This window comes from Priapulus caudatus, unplaced genomic scaffold (genome assembly GCF_000485595.1).
Source record: "Priapulus caudatus unplaced genomic scaffold, Priapulus_caudatus-5.0.1 Scaffold639, whole genome shotgun sequence".
Taxonomy (NCBI): domain Eukaryota; kingdom Metazoa; phylum Priapulida; class Priapulimorpha; order Priapulimorphida; family Priapulidae; genus Priapulus; species Priapulus caudatus.
This window is the reverse complement of record NW_014577700.1, coordinates 99,020-118,871: the sequence shown is the minus strand read 5'-3', so window position 1 is coordinate 118,871 and position 19,852 is coordinate 99,020. Positions and strand designations below refer to the sequence as shown.

General features: G+C 40.3%; 2 protein-coding genes across 2 annotated transcripts in view; both read right to left on the bottom strand.

Moving 5' to 3' along the window:
• The window catches only part of LOC106812367 (endoplasmic reticulum-Golgi intermediate compartment protein 1-like), an 18,719-nt gene extending 11,619 nt beyond the window's left edge, over nucleotides 1-7,100 (bottom strand). The window contains exons 1-3 of the mRNA XM_014816221.1: nucleotides 7,018-7,100; nucleotides 2,719-2,853; nucleotides 2,209-2,297 (exon numbers count right to left, since the gene is read on the bottom strand). Coding sequence (XP_014671707.1) covers nucleotides 2,209-2,297; nucleotides 2,719-2,853; nucleotides 7,018-7,037 — 244 coding nt within the window. The 5' untranslated portion in view covers nucleotides 7,038-7,100. The remainder of the gene's footprint in view (nucleotides 1-2,208; nucleotides 2,298-2,718; nucleotides 2,854-7,017) is intronic.
• Nucleotides 7,101-7,975: 875 nt separating this feature from the next.
• LOC106812371 (translocation protein SEC62-like) lies at nucleotides 7,976-12,097 on the bottom strand (the record flags this gene model as incomplete). Its single annotated transcript, XM_014816227.1, is given in 6 exon segments — nucleotides 7,976-8,946; nucleotides 9,666-9,785; nucleotides 10,193-10,253; nucleotides 10,451-10,537; nucleotides 10,965-11,166; nucleotides 11,992-12,097. Coding segments are annotated over 6 exon segments (989 nt in total), but the record flags the coding sequence as incomplete, so codon positions are not given.
• Between the last annotated feature and the right edge of the window lie 7,755 nt (nucleotides 12,098-19,852).

Genomic DNA, 19,852 nt, shown 5'->3' with positions numbered 1-19,852 from the left:
CTCATCTAGACCTCAGGGTAAACACTACACATCCCTCCCCTTTTAAACGAAGATTATTTCAATTTGACGCGTTGCCTTAAATATCAAATTAGAAACTCAAATCTTACTTATACGGAAGTTTGGAATCACCCTGGTTAATATACAATCCAGTTCCTGTCCTCTATAATTAACCATGGAATAGTAGTCATGGTTTTGTCAGGTACTGGTTATTGAAAATAACCTCTTTAAACTACATTCCTGTAACTTGGTTATTTCTAAGTCCTATTACTAATACGATGTTTATCCTATACACTAGCATAACACGCTTAATTATATTCAGTCAACCAAGTAATACAACCTATACAAATCTCAAACTTAACACAAACAGGATAACTCTACTTATAACTCTATACTGTACTTGTACTAACTACTAACTAAACTCTGTACTTCTATAGAGAATTACTAGAGTAGTAGAGATAATCACAAACGGTTCAATTAACATGAACTTTCATATTCCGTAGACTGACTAATAGTTCTTAATCGTTACTATAACTTAAGGAATTATTGTCTGCTCTTATAAATAGTCTGATGTATTGTATATATATATAAGTATATATATGTATATATATCCAGATGAGACGGGATACTAGAGAAGCGTTGCCGAAAGGAGGTCGTTGAATCCCGAAGCGCCTATACAGCGCAGGATCTCGCGCCGCAGTTCGCGGCCAAGGCGACACGGCGATCGCGGAACGTCCTACGACAGTATGCAGCGCTGCAGCATGGCGTATCGGCGTCCGATCGCGCACCGATGCAGGTCGCAGGCGCAACGAAGATGCATAGCCTGCCATGCGACCACTCGAATAATTTTACCGGGAATACAATGAAACCAGCCTCATGCTGCATATTGAGCTGCTGTTCTTCTGGCAAGTCTCAAACGAAAATATCTATAAAAGTGGTCCAACAGCGCGTTGCTACTTCTCACACTGTTGTGTTGATAAGTTTATTATGAATTGTATTTTATTATGGCGATCAGTGGCTTCAGTGGTAACGAGCGACGCGCCTGCAGCGGAGTACATAAGCTGGCGTTCTTATAATAAATATATGCGGAATAATACGCCTCTATTCATGGTAAATAAGAAATGTTCAACCTATAATCTACAAACATGACGACGTAATAATCACATATCTAATTGAACAAGCCAAACCCCCACCAACTGCTGCTCCGTCGCGATATTGATTGCCGTATAGCCGTAAATCCTAGCCGTTCAGGACGTTGTTGAACGTTAATTTTACCAGCGATACAATTGAAACAGCTTGAGCTGCATTCAGCTGGCTCTCTTTGCAAGTTCAAATGAAATTATCAATAAAAAGTGTCAAACCCGTCTACTTCTACCTGTGATGTATAAGTTTTATTATGAAATTGTATTATTATTATGCCGTCAGCGGCTTCATATAACAGAGCGCGGCAAGCTGCAGCGAAAGCCCTAAGCTCGGTTTTATAGACTATAATACATACATGCGCAAATCATATGCCTCTATTGACTGTACATAGAAATTGTTCACCTATATACAAACAATGACGACGTACTAATCAATCACATTAATAATCACATAGAGCGTAGCTCTAGTTACTATAGCCAGCCGTTCGATTAAAACTGGGCGGCAGCAGTTTGTTCGCCCAGGGCTGTATGCACGCCGTTCAAGGTAACTGCGAGGCAGGCGAAGTTTACTAAGTTTTTCTGCCGAAGCTTATTCTGCCACAAGAGCAATCTCGTGGAAACGTAAACTAAGTTAACTAACGGTTCCACGAACGTAAACAGAAAGTAGAACATAAACGTCTTGCGTATATATACACTGTGAGGGGATTGGCATGAGCTTGCGAATAGAGCAGCATGGTGGTTGGACCGATTTTATTGTCTGAGGTACTGTGACTGTTTTAAGTTTAGGTTTTGCAATTTTATTATGTTTGCACACGCAAATTTTATATTACTTATTACTAGTAGTAGTTCGGTCGGGTTAGTAATTGCTGAAAAAGTACTAGTAATATGTTATCTGGTAGGCATTTCCACTCGCCAACAGGGCTGGTCAGACCAGACATTCTACTAGCCCTTACTGATTTCTACTAGCCTCGGGCGAGCGGGCGAGCGTTAGTTTCAAGCCCTGCATATCTAAACATCCAGCACTTGCTAGAATTCACACGCGGCATATTGCTCAACTTCGTATACATACCTTCACAATTCAAATTTGGTAGAGTAATATTCAACCGCACTTTAATCTTTTCATTTACATCAGTATTGTCGACAAAAAGTTCACTCTGTCTGCAAAAATAATATTCAACTGATCAGTTGCATGCTGGTACTATGCTTATATACATAAATGATGTTCAAACAATAATGGCTAAATTAAGTTTGTATATATACACTACTATTCTATCTAGACAATCTATGGGCATAAACACAAATTTATGCAGATCTACACGGTAAACGTTTCATCGATTAGTGTAAAAAGTCAATAATAGCAGTTATAGATAATGGTTAGATTAGAGTAAGAGTTATGGCCTAGGTTAGAGCTAGGGTTTATATATAGGGTAATATAGTCAAAGTTAATTTTTGTTTAGAAGTTATAGATACAGTTAGGAATTAGGATTATGGGTTGGATTTTGTTTAATCTTAGTTCTGCCTGTTATGGAGTTTATACTCTATCCATTTTCTTTATAATATCCATCACACAAATACTCACACATCTGCTTTAAGAAAGAAGTACAACTCTGAGACAAACAGGAATGCAATGAAGAGGACGCAGCATACAGATATGTAGCCTCCTGTAAGTGTAGCCTGTGTCAAATCCTTTGGAATCTTTCTATAGATGTCAAACCTATACATAAATTCATAACGGAAATATAAAATATTGATAGGGCATCACAGATTTGGCATATAGGGGATGATAGGGAACGATAGGGAATCACAATGATTGAAGAAGCAAGAGAATTTCAATAATGACAGAAACAAAATGCTTAGCTTGAACAAATCCTTTAAGTTCGAAGATGACACAACGCGAAGCATGCTAAACGAAATTATCGTGATGCAGGGCCGTAAGCTGAGCAAATTCCTAGTGGGGGGGGGGTAGTGGCAGATCCAGGATTTCAAGGAGGGGGTGAGAAACAGGTAGGGGGGTGTGGGGGCCCTCCCACAGAAAACTTTGAAAATGTAGATCGCAGGAGATGGTAGGTATTTGAGGCACCTTTGAGTACATGTACAGTCGATCTTCATTCTGACTACAACAATTCTCTTTTAAATTTATTTTTTTCCCCTCCAAAATTTAGGGGGGCAGCTGCTCCCTTGCCCCCCCCCCCAGCAGGCTATGGCCCTGCGAATGCAATGGCGATGACTAATTGACTATATATACCGATGCCATATGATATCAATCATTGTCACTGATCGATGCATACGACATGATGACATAAATCATAGAGAAGATAGAATATATCTAGACGTGATCCCCATCGATATAGCCCATCGATATAGCCCATCGATATAGCCCATCGATATAGCCCATCGATATAGCCCATCGATATAGCCCATTAGATGATCTATCTCTGGACGTGATCCCCATCGATATAGCCCATTAGATGATCTATATCTAGACGTGATCCCCATCGATATAGCCCATTAGATGATCTATATCTAGACGTGATCCCCATCAATATAGCCCATCGATATAGCCCATTAGATGATCTATCTATGGACGTGATCCCCATCGATATAGCCCATTAGATGATCTATCCGTAAATCATACTCGACTACTCGTGCTCGTATTGTTTCGGCACTGTACTGTAGCTGCATGCATTAGCTGCTGTATCGGCGTATCCCTATCACATGTCATGCAGACAGTAATAGTACCATAATATTCACATACTAGCTGCGGGTACCCGCTGCGCTGGGTAAAATCGTGGCTACTAAATTCATATACTTAATAATGGCGGGCACAATAGGAACATTGGGTAAGAATCGACAATAACATTGCACACAATATGAATATTTAGAAATCAGTGTAATAAGATAATAAGCATAGGAATAAACTGTTACGGTATGACATTTATATGACAGCACAACCAACATTAGAACCCTGGTGGAACCATAATAGTAATATGGTGTAAATGACAAAAAGTTATTATATACAGCATGTACGAATGGGTTGCACTTTTCATTTGAAAACCTCTTTGATAAACAATGTGTTTTCGTGGTATTCTCTGGTGGCAATATGGTAAAGATTCGCGAGTCTCGACTGTTGAGCTCCCACGTACTGGCATGCACGTATGGCAGCGTAACAGATATGGGTTGCGCTTCTCATTTCAAACCTGTGAAAATGGAGCAGTCGTAACGCTCTGGAACTGGCTGTGCTGTTTTAGTCGGTGCCGTTTGGTTTCAGCAATACCAACAGCTGATGAAATGAGTGATCGATTTTCTCTGTTGTGGGCAAGGCACTGCTACAGTCAGTTGCTGACATTTGTGTGAAGATTCACTGAATTGAGGGGTGTTTCCACAGATATTTTCGGTGAGTTTGAACGGTTTCTGCAGTTTTTTTCAGCTAGGAACATCGCCGGGTATAAGAGATGGCCCTGTGAAAACTTGCATCCCAGATCGCTTGGGCAGTTTGCTGGCCTATTAGGGAAGACTACTAGCATACGATACATCTTCAAGTACATAATAGCATACATACATACATACATACATACATACATACTACATACATAACATACATACGAACCTCAAATCTATATTAGATCTAGATTGTATTCGGGTCTGATTAAGAATTTATACTATTACTATACAAGTAATACTAAGATACTAATAGTAATAATATAGTAATACTAACTAAATAGTAATAGTAACTAATACTAATACTAGTGCAGGGGTCGGAAATTAGGCGTATCCCGATATCGCGGTAGGATTACCAGATTCTTGGCGGGATACCGAGATTTCAATGCTTGGTATCGCGCGCGGGCAAGTAGTAAAAAAAAAAATCGTCATAATTCGGGATAGGTGGTTGTTGAGTTATCAACTTATACGGCAGGCGAATCTGAGGAGCGCGAGTGGCGCCCGTTAGTTACTAATTTAGCTATGGCCACATAGCGTTTTTATACAGCAGGCATAGGATATTGCAAGCGCAAGCGTGGCCCGAGTTGAATGCATACAAATTGTGAACCTGTGTATTACATGTGTATATGATGTATCAAGCGAACCAGACAATGCGTCTAGACAATACGTCTGCAGTGTACTGTGAAGGCGTTATGTAAAATCATAGATATATATACATAACACCTGTGTTGTATATATCTATGGTAAAATGAAATGCTCGCCGAATGCACTCAGCCCACTAATGATTAGAACGCGGGACGAAGATTTTTATATAATAATTAATTACATATTAATAATTTTCAAATGCTATTATTGATATTTCAAGATTTTGGATACCAACATTGTTGAAATTAACTATCCAAAAAAATCCGGGATACAAGATCTTTTGGGGGGATACCAGATTTTCAATACCTGGTATCCCGAATGGATACATAATAAAAATCTATATTTCGACCCTTGTAGTACTAGTAGCACCGCCAACAAGCTGTAAAGGCAAAAAAAATCGGAGGAACAGCTGAAGGAGACTGATGAAAAAACCATATCGCCTTCACTGACGGATCAGCACTCGGAATCCTGGACCCTGTGGGGCGGCAGCCATCGTCTACGCAAATGGCATCAACAGCCAAGCCATCGGCCATCCGAAAGGCTATCTCGTGTAAAAGCAGCAGCTAATCACGGAGAACTGCACGCAATATTTCCTCGCATTGGACTTCGCAATCACTAACTCTGCACTCCACACCATATCAAGAACTCAGAATCTTCTCGGACTGCCAAAAGCGCCATTCTCACTGTCACGGCCCGCCCAACAAAAACAACAATTTTACAACACTTAGCCTCAAACATCCAAGAAAGAGTAAAGCAGCTATTCACAAAACAACATCAAGATTGACATTTGCTGGGTAGCAGGACATGCAGGCCTGGCTGCAAATGAACTTGCAGACAAAGAAGCGAAAACGGGCAGCGCTGTCGGAGGCCCGCAGAGATGGATAAATCTGTAGACCACTCTTCCCGCTTTCTTTCTCGCGAAGCCAAAGGAAGAATCAAGAATAGCCTTGGTAGAACGATGGCAGAGTTCATGGGACAGCTCTGTTACAGGCAGGTACTTTCATCATCTGGAGCCTAAGGTAAACATAAGCAGCGTTCGCAGCCTCACCAATCGCAGAACAGAAAACCAAGCTGAACAGGATTAAAACTGGACACACTTAAACTGAAAGCCACTGTTAAGATCGGGGCAGGTGATAGTCCCCTATGCGACTGTGGCCTCGCCAATGAAACCGTGGAACAACTTATTACATTGCTTAGAGCTCGAAGTTAAGCAGGGAGAAGATGACTGAACGCGATCGAACTGGGTATGTGAAGACCAACACCAACCCAGAGCCATCGTCAATCGACATTGCCACCCTTACTGGGAAAACAGGAATCTTACACCAGAGATGGATGCCCACCATCAAACAGGCCTCTCCAGATTCCTGTCTGAGTCCATCCCAGTAATTTAGCCACAGACACTGTTGCCGTGTTACAAATTCTTAAAAAACTACAAAACAAATTACTATGAGGAAACACCTGGGCTGTAGCTAATGATACAAAGAGGGTTTACATCGTGACCATGACCTCGTGTAGTAGAAGGATAAAACGAATAATAACAACAACACAAGTAGTAGTAGTACTATAAGTATAATAAATAGTAATTAATACAGTAATAATAAAAAATAATATATATACTGTATTAGTACTGTAAAGTATTTACTGTATTAGTATAAACTATTACTTAGTAATACTACTAGTATAGCTCTAGTAACTAATAGCGCGTAGGCCTACAGTTGCCGCAGGCAACTATTACTATTAGTATTAGTATTACTATTACTGTGAAGGAACACATATGGCAATAGGATAACTATACCTGCGAACATCAATAGCCATTTCTGTGATTTTCTGGGAAACGTACTTACTACGTAGTAATGTTACTACACAATATATTACATATGGGAACGACGTATGATATGAACTCGCCGGTTTGCCACATATAGCCCTGCGGTTGATAACCTCTAATCGGACGATCAAAGCAAAAATCTCGATTGAAGCGCCAGTTGAGGCAATACAAGTAAAATATTGTTTTGATTGTCTTTTTCCAGGAATGGACAAATGTTTTTATTTCGTATCGGTTTGATAATAATCGTGTCACCGCCCTGATACTATAGAATATTATTTATAAAATTAGAACCAAAAACTATTCCGTTCCGTTCTGATTTTTACATTCATCCGTTTTTCCCTAAGAAAGACTGCACGCTACTGTGCAGTACATGATCATGATGTACTTATATCTGAATAACTGAGTATAATGAAATTTAATAGAGTTGATAATAATTGTAAATTGCTATTTCAGCACGTGGCTGTATTATATTATTACCTACGAACCAGAAAAAATAAACAATAATAACCAAAATACCACAACTCCCATGCCCGTGAGGGGTACCGCCCCCCCCCCACCCACCACACACACACACAGGCTGCGGCAGGTCCACTTTTATGCAGAAAAAATTGAGAAAATGTCCACGTTTTGAGGATCGCTTTTGGCTGCTTGTTTTCATATCATACTGCCTTAAAAACGCGCTGAAATGCAGTCTCAGACAACCTAATTTTCAAAATTTCCGGGGGGGGGGGGATGTCCCCGCCCGCCCCTAGAGACTGGTGCCCCGGCGCTCGTTAGGTCCGGAAACTCGTTGGATCGCGCCCTCCCGTAAAAAAACCTGCCTACAGGCCTGACTCCTACTACTACTACCATTAATAATAATAATAATAATAATAATAATAATAATAATAATAATAATAATAATAATAATAATAATCAAACAAGCATCTTGTGAAGCAGCATTGTTTATTAATTAACGTCATAATATAGTGAATATATATAATATATATGCAACTTCATATCGTATCAATAAACCTATGTGTTCGATAAATAAGTACAATGAAGAACCGATACAATCTACTTATAACATAGCAACAAGACTGCTGTTACATATCAGTCACTAAAATAAGACAATAGCATTGCTAACCATATATATATATGCTTGCATACATTTACATGAAATTTACATTATACTGTTTTGGCTCACCAACTAACTGGTTAGAATTGGTTCAGCATTTGGAGACCTGTCACCGAAATTAAATCCCATTAGATAACACTTCTCCCTTTTCGAAATATCATACAAATATTATTCTAGTACAGATAAATTACACATCACATACTTTCTCCATACGTCGAAAGAGGCGAAACATAATTTATGCAAAGCATAAGCTTGCTGGTACAGATAAAAGTCTAGGTAATTACACTCCATACCAAATTTATAAGTATTGTTCCCCAGTGTCAAAAAATAATACTTCCCCGATATACGCACCCCCAGCCCAACCCTGCGTCACGGCTCGCTCTCCGACGCCGTCTGAGACTGATCGAAATCGTCCTTGTCTATCACTTCGAACCCGTTCTCCTGATCCCTCCCGCCTCCGTCCTCCTCCCCGCTATGCTGCCTGTCTTCGTCGCTCTGTCTATCGCTGCCGCTCGCTCGCTCGCTCCCGGAACCGCCGCCGTCGCGTTCTGCTTCATCGTCGTCGTCGTCGCCGGCGGCAACCGGTGCGGCCACCTCCTCGCTCTTCTCCTCGCCGGCGATAACCGCCTCGCGTTTGTCCGCGCCCGGCGGTCTGTACTCGTAGTGGTAGAAGGGCTTGAAGGAGTCGAAGAATCCGACATCCTCCAGGAGGTTCGGGAACAGCCAGAAGTAGTGGCGTCCAAGCGTCACCAGCCAGACGAACCCGAAGAGAGCGACGCGGACTGTGGGAGGACGAGAAAACGTCGCCACGGTTACACCACGCGTCTCTCGAATCTCAAATAATCTACACGCGGGGGGGGTTAGAGTCTGAGGCTGTGACACGGTAGATGTAAATGCCAAGATAAAACCGAAGAGACTGTGTCATCATTTTGCTGCAGAGCGTGCGTAAAGTTATCAAGTTTTTAACACATGTAGTACCGTTACTGATGATGCAACGGTGTGCTGTGCAGCCCGTAACGCAATACAACCTATGTAACATGTGTTTTGCACGTGTTACATAGATTAGTCAGTGGAGCTAGACTGGTAGTTGTTTTAGCCATAGTCTAGCTAGACAGAGCGTCGCACAACAAGATGCCCGGCTACATTGATGTATTAGAGAGAATTTGGTAGATGTGGTTAGGTTAGACAGATTAGAGGGTCATTGTGAAATGGGGGGTAGGACGGCGGTCTGTGAGAACGGTTACATGTGCGGGCAGTACTGTATGTTTGTAGGAGTTTTGGGGGGTAATAAATAGGACAGAGATGTAGGAAGGGGATTCTGGTTCTGGTCGCGGAAGGAGGCACACGCGCGTATGCGCGTTCTTTGTCTCTTTGTGCGATTGTCGAGATATGTCTACACTGGATGAGATATTAAAGATTATTCCGGTTACTACAACAAGTTTTGGCTTGCTATCATCATTCCTGTTTACACCTATGCAGCATGCTAAATGTTAGGACTTACATATGGCCAACGCAATGATGGAACCAACGAAACTGGCTGCTAAGATGCTCAGATAGTAAACGCCCAGCCTGACCTCGGGTGGCCACAGAGGGAACAAGCACACAGCAATGGCACCAAGCACTGAAACATAACAAACTTTGTCTTAAAATTTGGGGGAAGTGATTATGGGAACATGTTTTTCAAGCAAGGTAATTCAGCTAGAGCTGGGTCTAAATAATTTAGTGTACAAACCACTGGTTACGTGACCAAGTTTACCCTACACACATTACAGACATAACATCGTAATATATGCTGCCCTCGTCATTTTCAATCAGACCAAACTCTATTATTCCTGTAGGTGATGCAACTGTCTTATTGCTACTATACGTTTATACTACTACGTTAATGCTATTATACATGAGTAGCTTGTGTAAGGCAGACTTGTTTCTGCAGCCAGTGGTATCACCTATTATATAAATAATAATATATATATATATATATATATATATATATATATAGAATATTTGAAAAAACATGGGCAAGCATACCTATAAGCAATCCCATGATAAATGTTTTAGGCGGAACCGGGTCGTATATCCAGACGTATACCTGAGACAAGAAAACACACAGAATCAATTAAATCACATGAAGTTAATATTCAAAGAGAAACATTAACATATACAACCAAATTAAACATCCTAATGTACAATTGTGTTCTAAGTTTGAAATTGAGAAAAATGTAAAGCATTGAACTTTGCTTCGGAAGTATTACTAGAAATCAAATTTTGTCAAGAAAGGTCTCTCACATCCTTGCCATCTAGAAAGACCTGCTGGTCATGCATCTCCAGCTTGACTTTCTTCTTCTCCTTCTTCTTCGGTGTTCCTTCACCATCCTGAAAACCAGACGTTCATTTCATATAGGTTTGCATCATAAAAGGTTAGGCTGTTACAGTAATTTCGTCATGTTTTGCTCCACATCATACAACCTCTATACCAGTGCTTCCCAACCTTTTCAGCATCAAAGACCACTTTTATTTAAATTAATTTTCCCATGGACATCCAGGTTTTTGAACCGTCTTTTTTTATAGCTAAAACATCTACCCGGCACAACTACTGTTGTCATACCGAGTTGATAATCTGTAAGCCACGAATGACAAAACATGAAAATTTGAAATTTTATCCTTAGCAGCCTTATCGTGAGTAATTATACATTTTACGCTGGAGCCTCTTGTAATTTTTAACTTAGCTCACAGACCCCCAGGAGTCCAGGGACCTCAGGTTGGGAACCACTACTCTATACCATAGGTCCTACACTCATACCTTTTTCTCTGCCTCGCTCTCTTTCTCCTCTTTTGGCCGCTCTTTCTCTATGGTCTCCTTGGTGTCGTCCTCATCTTCTTTGGTGGCCTTGTCCTTTTTGCCCTCTTCCTTTGCATCTTTCTTTTTCCTCTTCACGTCTCTCTCACCGGGTTTCCTTTTGACAACCTTGTGAGCACGGTGGAACAGCTGCTTCTGCAGTAACCTGGACCAGAAAGCAAGCAACAGTTAGCAATGTTCGAACAGCAGACAGAGCAGTAATAAACAAGTAAGGCCACAATTAAAAAATCTTTGTTTGCTCTCACCTGACCCAGGCTGAAAAGTTTGGGTAGGTAGGCAAGCTTTTTTTCTTTTTTTTGAGGAGGGTTATTTTACAAATTCAATATAATATATTTCCTACATATTTATATAATGTACAGTGATACAATTTGTAAAAAAAAAAGAATGGGAAAGATTACTAAAAAAATTTGAGTCGGCCCCTTTTTGGCGGGTCAGTCGGGTGAGGGCAAACAACCAATTTTTTTATTATGGCCTAACCATTAATACACAGCAGTGTTGAATAGTGCAGTGGTATCGCTTAGTCCTGTGCTAATCATCATTAGTCACTCAGTCGCTAATATCTATCAACATGAAAATGTCAGCTAACAGTCTAAAGCATTAAAAAATATTACTCGTTATATAGTAACATCAGCGAAACATTCTATTCGTGGATGTCACTCATGAAGTCATGTGTTCATGATTACGTCTAAAAATAGAATGGACAGAGTACATTCCTCACACGCTTCCAAGGGCATACTCAACTGACACAAACACCAACTGGCAGGATACCAGCACCAATTAATTGTGATAAGATTCGCAATCTGTAAACCAAATACTATTGTAGACAGAAAAGAGAAATGCCAAGTCAAGAAAGCCATGCTAGGGCAGCACTCATAAAACTGTTACAGCTGTAGCCTGTTACTACTGCTATTGCAGTTTGCAAAGGCAAACGAGAAAGAAGGATGAAAGGAAAAGGCTGTATATAGTTTACCTGTCAAGATAATCAACGCAGGACTGTCGTGTCGTAAATAATAATTCTTCTTTGCCTTTGCCAGTTGCCCATTTGGAATCCAGAAGCATATCTACTGCCTTTGATGCTATGTATAGAGATAGGCAGAAATACATTATGTTAAAGCTGCACAATGCGCATCCAAACGCTAATTTCTCCAGTACTAGACTAGCAAATACTTCGTGTCATGCATAATCACACTACCTTATGACAAAATAAACAGAGCATACGAATACGAACGAAGCGCATGCGTTCCGTGCGCATCGTGCTTCCGCTTTCCGCGCAACTGCAAAACAAACATCCAGTGGCGAGAACAAGAGTACCACAACAATCTTAAAACCGAGTTGTGTTTTTCGACGTTACAGTTGGAACTACCATATGTTAAGTGTTAACTAGTGATTTACCAGCGGAAGAACAGCCTACGACATCGCACTTAAGGAATTGGCTCCGATGATTCCGGCCACAGAAATCTCTCAGTGTGTGTGTGAGTTTTCTGTAAAAAATGTCGTTCTGCTTTGTAGTCGTGTATCAGAGGACCATACCCTGGCGGCGGTGTTGATAGTCAGCATTAGTCCATCGTGACATTCTGACATTACTCATGTAGGCCTTAGTCATGACATTACTCATTACTCATTATGTCAAACAATGTCAATGCTTAGTCAGTTGGTCATACTTACGACATTAGTGAGTCTTCAATACTTGTCGCACTGGTCGGTCGCGCGGTCGGATGTCCATGAGTTGTTTGTATAATTAATGGTATTCGTAGTCCATAGTCATAAGTCTAAGAAGTAGAAGAGTACTACCCCGTAGGGTCTACGCTTAGATTTCGGTAGTAAATAGTAGGGGTACATCGTAAATGTAGCTCAGGGTCATTGTCGTATCAGTACTACAGATATGGTAGCCGCGAGTACATATAGTGTAGTATCACAAGTGTAGCCAGACTTGTACTACAGAAAGTGTGAGCTAGAGCGCGCTAAGCCTAACCCTAACATAAGCTAAACGTACCTCATGATAAAAATATAAGACATAATACTGAAAGCAACCTAAAACTACTACGGTTAGCATATCTGTAGTACTGATAGCGACAAACGACCACTATCTGGCCTTATGTGACAGCTTCTATATTCTAAACCTAACCAATCGGTGTGTTGTTCAGTAATGAACAGTGTTGAAATGGAAAATAAAGCCTTTATGTACCGCGTTTTGTGTAATAATACGCCAGTGGCAAGGGGGATAAAGTGCTCCTCCACACCACACTCCCTGCTGGGCCAGCACCGCCAGGCGGCCACAACAACCAGTGGTATCTTGCCGGCGCACTTTTGCCCAACTCACAGTTTTCATGATCAGCTGCGAATCTAGTGACGGCGGGTGTTCCTGCAACTTGCAGCGGAGGTGATGACCTTAAGCATTTTTTTTCCACAATTCTGATATATGTTGGAAGTGGCGATTGTTTGTGTGTGGGCTCGCAAATTGGAGCTTTGATCAACACTGGAATTTGAGCGGGCATCTGCGAGTTTGGGCAACCGAAGTCTTAGATGGCCAACAGAGGTAAACAGAGCTTCCACAAACAGTATGATTATTAGCGATTTCAAATAGGGATGAACTATAAATGTCGTAACTCACGCTTCTTTCCTCAAATGTGTTGACACTTTGTATAAATATTAATGATTATAATAAATAAATTGCGATTAAGATTTAATATGAGATAAATCTCTTCCTAGTTTGCACACGGCACACCAACAGGGGCACAGTCCTATGAGGCGATTGTTGAATCACCACAACCTGTTTCAGTTTGCGCAATCTTTCGAGATTGCGTCCGAGCCCAGAAGCTAGGGAATCCGCAGTTTGGAGCAGCCACAACCTGCAACAATCTCGAGACCCTCTGTGGCCGAGTTCGCAAGGTTTTGGTACGAGACAATGCCACTTTCCAACATCATCCGAATTGTGGAAAAATGCTTAAGGATTCTACCCAGGGCCATTTTTTTAACTAATTGGGTTCCGGAAACTGCGACCTGAATATTATATGAAATGTCTTCAAAATGTTGATCCAACAACCCATTGTTTGAATGTTACGGCTAGCTAGAGTATGGTATCATGCTGGGCAAGCCGTGCGTGCGTCGCGTGCCTGATGGTGGCGCGACTGTGTGTGATGGGGGGGGGGGATCCTGCTGCATTATGATGGCAGCAAAAAGTTAGTCAGGTAAGTTGTCGAACCCATCCACATATTAATCTACCTAGTAACGACCACTTGATTCTGACAGAACTGCGGGGCGCCGGCGTAATTTCCTGGCAGAAATGGAAGTGCTTCCTTGTTGTGAAGTAAAGAAGTAACTCTGAGTTAATTTTAAAGTAAATACCTTAGAGTATAAATCATAAATGGTATTTATTGATTTAGGAAATTTGGAAAGAATGAAGATGGGAACTTTTATTGGCTGATACCTTGTACCTTTGTCAGCAGAAAATTGTTAGGTAAGCTAAATATTGAATATAGATGACACCTATTAAAGACTGTTATGTGTACTTCTGAAATATGTATTTTACTGATAATCGTATTTCTTGTGTTTTCTTGTCAAGTGGATTATTTTCTGAATCCTTATTTTAATAGGTATTATCTTATTAAAATGGCATGAGTGAAAATTCAGGCGGTAATTATATCAGTGAAGCAGATTTTGGCTGAATTGAAATACATCATTCTAAATTCCAACAGTTGCTAAAAACTTTAGCTGTTGGCAAGCCAGTCATCTAAAACTGTTAATGTTTGTTTTTGCATTTGTTAGACAACTTGTTGCGAGCTAGGGGCAGTATAGAAGGCGATGGTGTGCTATCCACGGATACTAGAAGGACAACTATTTCTAGGTGAGCTCTTTTGTCTTAATTGTGGAGTTAGTCATTCTGTCGCGGGTGAACCTTTGGCATTGTAATTTTATTAGCTTCATCTTGTTATTAAATCACAACTTTTCAGACACTTATTTATTCTCATTATATAAATTAGTATACTTCCTTGCTCTAGGTTTTGTGTTATAGATAGATTGTGACTTGTATAAAAAGACTTTATTGTCTTACAAGTCAATCAAAAGACTTCATGATACAGGGTGGTGATTTTGTAATGTAAAGTATTTATATTTAAAAATATGAATGATAACACATCTATTTCATGCACATCATTTCCTTTGACTATGTACTCAATTTTTAAGGGTCTGTCTTAGCTATAATTTAAATGATAACACAATAAAAAAAATACCCACCTCGGCATAATTTTTTAATTCATGTTCCGAGGGTGATGGCACGGAGTATTTAGTGTTTATGGAGGCTAACTTGGCTGATGAAAATTTCAAACTAAAGCTAGTGGACACCAGGCTTTGCTATCTCTGGTATGTGTTTATTTACCGGTATTTGTTACCGATTGTTTTATTGTGCTATCCTTACACAGATTGGACGTAGATTGAAATTGTTTTGTAACTTTAATGCTTACATATTTTGTATATCTTAATAGTAACATTATCTTGTATAACCTTCATATATGTATAGATTATTCTTTATGTATCACTAAATGTTATAATTCCTAGGCAAACAGTGGAAAAGACACCAATGGCTGCCCATTTTTCGTAGCCTGTGCGAGATGTGATTTCTTAGATGAAAGCCAACACGTTGTTATTGGTAAGATGTCGAGCTGTGTCAGGTTAATTAGCTTTAGCTGATAAATTAGCGTTTAATATATAGCTTTTAATTAGTTCCTCTGTTTTTTTAATTAGTTCTCTAGTTTCTTTTAATTAGTTTTCTAGTATTCTTTTAAATAAGTTCTTAAGAAACGTGATGTAGCACATCTCGACATTTTGCAGTACTCGGTTATAGTAAAGTGGGAAAAATAAACTATCTGTTGAGTTTGCAAATTTCAAAATTAATATCTCCAATGTATGTGCTTCTTCTTCTTTCCTTCACCATATTTAGTCCCTATTCAAGTGAGGTTGCAGGCAGTAGCTCTTCTCACTTCCATTTTTCCATATCCTCCCACTTAGTGTGTCATTCAATGCCTCTCTCCTTCAAGTATTCGGCACGCATCCTTCAATCTTGTCTTGGTCTCAGCACCTCTTTCCTCTTCTGCCTGGTATGTATTCCGCATGTATGTGCTTGCCTGTCATTAATGTTCTTTTTACAATTAATCCCAGCAGGGTGGTTGATGGATTTGCTGGTAATTGAGGAAAAGTCGAGAAAATGTACCTATCGGACCAGGAAACAACAACCGAAGATCCCAGTGACGAATATCGCAATGTGGAGAGCTGTGTAACTCCGATAGTTTCCTGTAGCAATTCAAATCAGTGTTACCTTTGCTATCATGGTGTGTGGTCTGCCAAGCCTGCACCTGCTCTTGCATACCTATTGCTGCTCAGGCATATATGAGCGTGACTTGGATGTATGAACCAGATGATGGATCTCTAAATTCTCGACAGACGAAAACCGTAATGCAGTAGGAATTTTCTACATTTAGCTCCTTGCACCACGGTAAGTTTGGAGGATCGAACACCTGAGAAGACATTCGCACATGAGACATTTGCGGTGAATCTCCCAGGGTCACAATGTGTGTAGGCAGCTGTAACAGATAAGCTCCAAGAAGACTACCCAAACTGCAACCCATGTTATGGCGATTTGTAACAAAATTGAATGTGTCTGAAATGGAGTTTTATTTTCCATGTTTATAGATGTTGTGATGAAGTCGACTATCATAATTACGAGTAGCTTCATTCGAAATCGAAATTCAGCTGTATCACTATGGAATTGTGTTAATCAGTTACTGATTTAGTTTGGATAATAATAAAAATTCATTATTTATAAAAAAACATGTTGTTGGCACATTTCTATGGCATGGCTTAAATTGCTGTATGACTGTTTAACAGCATAATCATGCAGCATAGAGTTATTATATAGAGAGGCAGTGCATAGTGATTCCACTACATAGAAAAAGACAGCCTACCTCCCTCGGAGCGAATTATAACCATTTTATATGTGCTTGCCCTCTTGCGCAATAACGCGCAATACAACCACATGGCCGAACGGAAGAGACACGAAAGCCGAAAGGATGAGGTAAGACTCTCTCTCATGAACGCACCTCGTCTACGCTAGCGCTTTGACAATAGCTGTATATTTGAACTTACAATATACAATTAATTGGTTAGTCTTCGACTTGTGATATAAAATTTGTGGCCATTATCCATTGAACGTTCAACTTCAGTCTGGTTCGTGTTGCCGCGACTTGTCGGATTGAGCGTCACGCCTAATTTTACTATCGAATAACACAGTCTGTCAGTCATTGCAACTGTACACCACGATCACAGTACCCTCCTCCTGTGGTGGTAAAATGTCAATATGCCCTGTGTTGTGTGTGGTTATATTATTTATGCAGGGGGTAAGAAAATCTAACTTTTGACCCATGTTACATGGAGTACAACGCTCCTAGTTATCTGGTCTAGCCCTCAAAAAGAGGGAGTCCGCAGCAAAATGAAGGGAGTCTGCAATCTAAGTTTTTCAAAATGAAAGATACCCGCATGTGCATCGCATGTGGTTTATGTTTAAGATTGTGTCGGCTTGCACGTCTGGCCAAATTTTCCTTTGACATTAGTAGAAATCACAGTAATTCCGCCGACTAGTTAGTACTGGCAGAATTTTCTGGGAAGTCACACGACTCCATCCCGATATGCAAATCGAGAGTATCTTGACTCCGGACTCCCGTTAAGTTCGCACCCTGATTATATATGTCAGAGAACATACAGTTGGAAGTTATATACCGTATCCGGAGTCTAATCAGTGTGACAATTGTGTACAGGGTGATATTTGCTGTATCTTAGTATTACAGGCTACTATTACCTAGTCAAAAAGTAGTAACTAGTATAGTATAAACATGTTGAATGAACTCCTAACTTCTAGCAGTCACTGTATCGGCGTGATGCTGGTGCCTTGCAACTACTATAGGACTATAGTGTAGAAGTGATTCACAGACTGTTTGTCTATTCTGTCCTTGAAAACCATAATGGTAGAATATAATTTTAGAATTGCGGGGCGCATTTATTTGATGGACTCTTTCTGTTTGTGTATCGCAATGCGTATCGTATCATGACCCTGAGTGTATCCGCGCTACACCTCTAGTAGAATGATAATCCCTGGCTGATATCGATATTTTAACCTTTCTTTGGTCAATGTAATGGTAAAGCATCATTATTTATGTGGTTTAGAAACTCATGGTTCTTAGCGAAATATTATTGGCTTCCATGAGTGGTAACAATGGAGATAGCAACGCGTGAAGTAACAATGAGTCCTGCGACATAAATCATTTGTGGGCTCTGCTTCAGTGATTTTGAATATTGACTGGCCTGAGTGTTATTGTCTGTGTTATAGTCTATCTAGGTCGTGGCTCCACAGGAACATTTTTAGCTTTAGTTTGTGTTTAATGAAGTCTGATTCATGCATGACTGATACATTGGACAACTTATGATACTGTAATTATTTAGCTCAAACTTCAGACTCGGTTACGATATGCCATTGTTTGGTCAACGTTTAAATTTCCATTTAATTTTCGTGGGTCTATGACAAGTAGGGGGGTATGGTCAGAGACAGCGTGCACGGTCTTTTAGGCTATATAATTAGTCATAGTCATCATTAGTAATATTGTATAAGCCATTACCAAAATGAGATTGTGCGTGTTAATGAAGGGTTCTGCTGTAGTACCCACTTATGTATGGTTAATAATTTTGTAATCAGTGTTGTCAGTTCCAGAGTTTATGCAACCGTTACTAAATAATTTGTAGTTTGTTAAACATTTATACCTAATTCGAGGAAGCTCTAAGTTGGAGTATGCTGTCGCGAAGCACTTGCGTTTTTAACCTGGCTTGAAGAAGTCCAACTATGTACAGTAATAAAGTAGAACTATTTAACAGGTAACCGGCGTACAATTTACGTTGTCGTTTGTGACTTATATTTTGTGACCCCAGGCAGAGTGTGCCTATACCTGTTTAGCGGCTTGTCCGTATGTGCCATGCTAATCTTAACCAACAAGTCAACCAGTGTCACACAGTGATCCTTATAATAAGCTATTAGCGATTCGTGTGAGTAGCGAATGTATTCCTATGAAGCAGAGTCAATGTCAACAGTTTGGTTGATGAAGTACTGAATGAACTGTTTCGCTTGCCATGTCAATGACCTCTAAGTGGAAATTTAAACATATAGTTGGATCACACGGTCGTATGCACTTCTATATTCAGCCCATGGGGCCTAGCTTCACAAGGAACATGTTATGCACGCATGTTTGCGTCTAAATACGGTGATATGTCGTCAGTTGTGGTGTCTATGCAACCATTATAAAACGCTATATCATTACATTAACCAAGTTCAAGTTGGATAAGTGTGTTTTTAAAGCCGGCAGCAATGTCATCCAAATACGCTAATATTCTGCCAGTAACTAGACTAGGCAATATCTCGTGTCATGCATAATCACAACTGGACTTACAATTATGACATAAAATAAATCTAGTTGCCCATTTCACTGCGCGTTTGCTTAAAACCCACAAGCAAAGAGGTGAGAAAACTGGACAATCTGCGAACGCGACTGTTTGCCAACAATATAGCCTCGGAAGGTGGCTGACGTTGACGTCACACAGGTTTTTTAATCTTTGGCTACGAGGCCCGTACCGCCTGTACGCAAGCAGCGCGTGCATGCTTGCTCTGGGGATTGGGGAAACATAGTCACAACATTGGAGAAATTTGAACAACATTGGAGGTATTTTTCAAATACCGGGTTGTATATAGACAGCCGAGCACAGGCAGCTTGAAATGGGAGGAAACTTAGAGTTATATG